The sequence below is a fragment of the Triticum dicoccoides genome, chromosome 5B, assembly GCF_002162155.2.
Source record: "Triticum dicoccoides isolate Atlit2015 ecotype Zavitan chromosome 5B, WEW_v2.0, whole genome shotgun sequence".
NCBI lineage: Eukaryota > Viridiplantae > Streptophyta > Magnoliopsida > Poales > Poaceae > Triticum > Triticum dicoccoides.
The window spans coordinates 410,218,783-410,224,933 of NC_041389.1; the positions used below are offsets into that span (position 1 = coordinate 410,218,783).

A 6,151-nucleotide genomic window follows, 5' to 3' on the forward strand; every position below is an offset into this window, starting at 1 on the left:
GGCAGACGGGCTGGTGGCGTGGCGCTCCGGCCGTGCGCGCGCGCCGGCCACACGCCTGGCCGACTGGCGCCAGGAGGACGACGGCGGTGGTGGGCTGGGCTGGCTTGCTGGGCCGGCCAGCTGGCTGGGCCGCACAGGGAAGTTTTTCCTTTTTTTCTGTTTCTGTTTTTTTATTTAATATATCTGCAACTTTGTTGAATTTAATAAAATACCTAGACAACTTCAAAAATCACCAAACTATTCCTGGCCCATAGTTGGATTATTTCCAACATGAAACATTTTAGTTTGGAGATATTTGAGCATTTAAATATTTTATATTATTTTAAATGCCCAAATTCAAATATCTATGATTTAAATCAGAAACCCTAGGATGGCCTAGGAAAATGTGCACCACTTTTGGCAGAGGTTCTGAACCAAGGCAAAAATGATGGGCATTTTAGAAGGGCATTTCAGGTTCATTGAAAAATTATTTTAGTAACCCTAGTTGGTTTCAGAGGGGACTGGGGGTTCTGTCATCCCCATTTCAAGTTTCTGATGAAAGAATAAACATGATGCAACACTCTAATGCATGACTAGCTAGGTTGTAACATCCACCGCCATAGCCCTGCCCGCCACCGTAACCCGCCCCCGAACCGGCGGAAGACCCCGCCCCTGACCCGGCCGATCCGGCGTTGGACCCAGCGCTTGACCCGGCAAACGAGCTGGCACCTCCAACAGAAACCGAGCCGGATCTCGACTCAGAGGTCGAGCCCGCTCCAGCCACGGAGCCGGAGCCGGAGCCTGATCCGGACGCGGACACCCCTCTCGTGCCCGCTCCAACCCCGAGACCAAGGCCGAGGCCGAGCCCGGCGCCCTCCCCGCCGCCCAGGTCAATGCCGAGGCCCATCCTGGCCACGCGCCGGCTCTCGGCCATGCCGCACCCGAACGCCAGCAGCACCAAGGCGGCAGCGATGGCCGCGCTCCTCCGGCAGCTCGCCATCCTCGCCTCGCACCACACAGACACAAGCTCGAACACCTGTGGCTAGCTGCTAATGGCCGATCACCAGTTGTTCACCACCGTCACCGTGTGTCTCGGTTGGTTGCCTTGGGAGATGAAGAAAGTGGACGCGGCTGGCTGGTTATATAGGGGAAGCCGAGTGCGCGATGCCAAGAGGAACAGGACGCGACGCGATCGTGTCGTCTTGGCACTGGCAGTGCGCGCGCAGGCGCGATCGACCGGGCAACTGGTGGTGGTGGTGCGGCAAAGGTGAACACTCTACGTGATCTGATAAGGGTTAGTGGGGGGAGTGGTTGCATGCATGTGATGTGCCGCGGGCGTGCGCGCATGCCGCCGGCGGGGATGCCCCGCGGTTTGGTTCGGCTGTCGCGTCCGGCATCTCTCCTGTTCAGTTTAGCAGATCGATCGGGTAGGCCGGTCGATCGAATGCTCGGGACTCTTCGGCAATATCCATGAGTAGGGTCTGTGGCCATTGTCGGCTTGTCGCCGTGACCTCGCCGAACCTCGTTCACAAATGTTAAGTGTCGTCATCTTGTGATTAATTACCTAATTGTATCGATAGAATCATCACGCATCTCCTGATTATTCTAACAAGGCCGACACTCCAAAGTCGAATTTTAGCTGACCGCCAGATGCTATGCAACGTTTTTCTCCTGGCCAAGGAAACATCCCGCAATCTATGTCTAAACCTACCTAGGAGTATACGAATAAAAGACTGCGTTTCTTTGAAATTTTCATTCGTCCCACACATAGGATTTCTTGGCCCGTCGCCAACAATTATGCATTCTATAAAGTTAGTTAGCTGAGGGTTTTTTTTTTATCAAAAGAGAGTTTCCCCTCCGATTTTCATTAAAGAAACCAGCAAGCATCCGACAGGTATTCATACATTGATCCTGTTACAGCCCAAAGATAGATCAAAGCAAAGCAAAGACAAACGGAGAAATGAAAAACAGGGAGGCCACTGTTTTAGACAGCAGACACTCGAACTACTACAGAAATGATATGCTGAGCCACCCGCCCAGGCTTCCACATCCTGAGCCGAAACACCAAAATAGAGTCTCCCTTCACTGCTGAATTTGAAGAACGCCAAAACGCCACCCTTGTGTCACCTTATAGACATCACTTGCTACTTCTTATAGACATCACTTGCTACTTGCTCGACGAGTCTTGCTCCCAGCATCAACATTCTTTCCTCTGGGTCCCCTCTCTGCAAAATAGCCCAATCAGAAATCCAACCACACATCGTTTTCACAATCCCCATTGGGTCAGAAATCTTTTATCTATCAAAGACAATATCATTTCTACACCTCCAGATCGCCCATAAAAGTGCTGAGGTGCCAACCAAGATAAGCTTTTTGTTATCTTTCTGGAAAAAAATTAGTCAACTCCCAAGGCAGTCATTAAGGTCTCTAGGGGTTTGTTTTAGATCAAAAGCACATCTAACTAAAACCCAAATAATTCTGGCTACAGAGCATGAAAAAAAAAATAGATGATCAATTGTTTCATCTTTACCACACAGCACACAATGTTTATCTCCCTTCCAGCCTCTCCTTAATAGGTTATCTCTAGTAAGGACACTTTTCCTACCAAGAAGCCACGGAGAGAACTTAATTTTAGCAGGTACTTTAGTTTTTCACAGAAATTTCCTAGGAAATCCCACATCAGTCTTAATCAGATGTCTATACAAAGATTTGACAAAGAATTTTCTGTCTGTAGTTAGCCGAGCTGTACAAATACATCCTTCCGCTGATCGATTCGTCGTCGCTCAGCTGCAGAACTGAATTCGTGGAACACATATGGCTGATTTGGTTCTAATTTAAAAGGGGCTGTGGAAAAAATATATATTTGTGTGGGATGGTATAGGCTGCGGCCAAAATATTTAAAGAAGTGGACATACATGGCCGATTGGCTCTAACTGAACAGGGATTCTCGCAAAAAAACAGGATTGTGAAAAAAATATTCGTGGAATAGGGTGCGGCAAAATTAATCTTTAAAGATGAGAACCAACCTGTTGGGTATTCAATGCTTCGATGGTACTCCCTCCGACTCAATTTTATACTTCCTCTGTCCGGAAATACTTGTCATCAAAATGGACAAAAATGGATGTATCTAGAACTAAAATACATTTAGATACATCTCCTTTTATTCATTTTGATGACAAGTATTTACGGACGGAGGAAGTACTAAAGTTAGTATAAAGTTGAGTCATCTATTTCGGAACAGAGGGATTAGTTTTAACTAGTGCACGGGCTAGCAATAATGAGGGAGTATCTTACTAGCACGACAAAGGGTGATATGCATAGATTATTTTCTAGAGTATGATTCGAGGTTAATTTCGGTAATTCTCAGTACCTCCTGTTATTTTATTTTGTCAATTTTACAATCATAGATACCTGAATCATGGTTCATCAGCTTGAGGGTATAATTTGTCTTTTTAATAATCTAAGACTTTAGTTATTTATTATATGTGAAACATGATCATGAAAATTGTGCACATGAAACCTTTCAAAGAATATAAACTGATCTTCCTCACTTTGTTGTTCATCTTATTTTTTAATCAAAGTACACCAAGTATACACATGACAGCCTCTGTTTCCGGAAGCGCCCTGGGTCTCCTCGAGCCAGGGCCCGGCGTGTGCCAGCGCCTGCCCATTTAGTATTGGGCCCTCGTCCCATGGAGGACATGTATAAGATGTGCGTAGTGTGCATCACCGCCTCACGTCTTCAATAACAATCATGTGGAGAAATCGGCATCCATCACCGACATGTTTCAATTCTAGGTGCCTCCTCGCAAATGCCCGCCTTGCTCAACCAGTTGCCGCTCCTATCCAACGCACGAGGAGAACTCGATCGGAATCAAAATCAAAATCTAAAAACGCTTGTTGTGTCTGACATAAATTGTTTCAGGTTTTTAAGGACTTACTTTCGTTGTTGTTGCAACGCACTGGCTCTTTTCTGCAGATAGTCCTATATAGCAGCCGCAAAAACTTGACGAGACATATAACAACTACTCCCTTCGTTCCTAAATATTTGTCTTTCTAGAGATTTCAACAAGTGACCTCATACGGAGCAAAATGAGTGAATCTACGCTCTAAAATATGTCTATATACATCCGTATGTGGTGGTTCATTTAAAACCTCTAAAAAGACAAATATTTAGGAAAAGGGAGTAATAGTTTAAGTGCAATACGACAAATAGAACCGAAACAACTAGCTTATGGTAGTACTCTTATTCCACACTGTTTTTGCTCGCATCACCCATTATATGCTGGGGCGGATTAATATGAAAGACAATTTGACTATGTTGGAAAAGGAGCGGGTGACGCTAGTATGTCTTCTGAAGATCAGAATTTTCGGCAGTATTGCACGCACAGATCCATAGAATGGAAGCAATACGTGCTTGTCAGGCAACATATGCAATCACCGGTGCATAAATGTCGTTTGGCGCACAACCCGTATGGTAGATTAAGCTTCTCGTTGTCCACGTCGGCGATGGTTCGGCCTATAGAATAACAAATGAAACACTGTTATGCAAATTATTTTGGATTCCTAAACAAACAATCAAGAACAAGAAATAAAAGAAAGGCCAGAGAAGTAACCATGCTCATGCTCATACGTTGCACAATAGTAGCATAGCATATGAGGTGCAAGAGCAGGGCTAGTGCAAGGATGCGCCTAGTCCTACGTTAATGATGGTTGTGGATGAGAAAATTGTTGTCTCATATACTCACCAACACTGGACCGACCGGACGAGCTGGCCCCTCCAACAGAAACGGAGCCGGATCTCGACGCAGCGGTCGAGCCCGCTCCAGCCATGGAGCCGGAACCAGAGCCTGACCCGGACGCTGGCACCCGTCCTCCCACTCCAAGGCCGGCGCCCAGGTGAATGCCGAAGCCCATCCTGGCCAGGCGGCGGCTCTCCACCATGCCGCACCCGAACGCCAGCAGCACCAAGGCGGCAGCGACGGCCACACTCCGCCGGCAGCTTGTCATCCTCATCTTGCACGGCACCACAGACACACACACCCGAGCTCGAACGCCTAGCTGGTGATGGCTGCTCACCACCGTCGCCCTGTGTCTCTCGGCTGGTTGCCTTGGGAGATGAAGAAAGTCGACGCGGCCGGTTGTATAGGGCAAACCGAGTGCGCGATGCCAAGAGGATCTGTATCCGTTCTGATGAGGTTCTTTGGACGAGGCGGTAATAATGCTGCGGCTCCTACATGCGCGCATGCAGTGAGACACGCTCTATCCTAAGATGTATGTACCTCACGGGTTCGGCTCCTCTGCAGTTGAGTAAAAACTGTACGGGTGCTGTAGCTGCCCATATCCACCATCTATTACAATCTGATGGCTCTCCTGTCTCCTTCCTTCTCCTCAGTCTTAGCAGCAATGGAACGGCGATGACGGCCACCGGAAGCACCCTGGTAAGGAAGTGGCAGTCCACACCGACAGTCTTGTCTGCACTGCTGTCGTCCGTAGGCCCTCGGTTCCATCTAGTTCCACGATCACGATGTTTACGAATCCCCGCTCCCAGAGGCGACGCCCACTTTTGCCTTCCCGGACACCTTGTCTATAAGACCTTCGCCGCCGCCGCCGCTGCCGTGCGCGCTATGCATGCCGACCGTCTGGAGAGCCTCTCAGTCACCAAGAACGCCGCGTGGTCGTCGTGTACAACAAGGTAAATCCTCCGCAGTGGTCGAGGGAGCGTGGCTGGGAACGAGTTGTGGCAAGGGGGTGGCGTGGACACCGCCGACCTGATCATGAACATGTGAGGCGCGCTCAAGGGCGAGTTCATTGACGCACCCGTACAGTTTTGCGGGAAGACCGTGCACTTCCGGCGTCCGTCGTCGTCATTGCTCCATTGCTGCAAAGAGCAAGAAGGAGCAAAGAGCGAGGAGGAGGAAGGAGACAGGAGACAGTTGTACAGTGCAGGAGAGCCATCAGATTACAATAGATGGTGGATATGGGCAGCTACATCACCCGTACAGTTTTTACTCAACTGCAAAGGAGCCGAACCCGTACCTCATGTAACTTTTGATGGCAGGAGGATTGGATGCCATGTCGTCTTAGCAACTGCAGTGGGCGTGCGGACGCGATCGACCGGGCAAGGTGGTGCGGCAAAGGTACGTACTCTACGTGACCTATGCTCCCCCCC

At 48.8% G+C, this 6,151-nt stretch overlaps 1 protein-coding gene across 1 annotated transcript in view; it reads right to left on the bottom strand.

Moving 5' to 3' along the window:
• Window positions 1-1,107, bottom strand: part of LOC119305615 (cell wall protein IFF6-like) — a 15,343-nt gene extending 14,236 nt beyond the window's left edge. Inside the window, exon 1 of the mRNA XM_037582093.1 lies at window positions 589-1,107. Coding sequence (XP_037437990.1) covers window positions 589-979 — 391 coding nt within the window. The 5' untranslated portion in view covers window positions 980-1,107. The remainder of the gene's footprint in view (window positions 1-588) is intronic.
• Window positions 1,108-6,151: the final 5,044 nt, after the last annotated feature.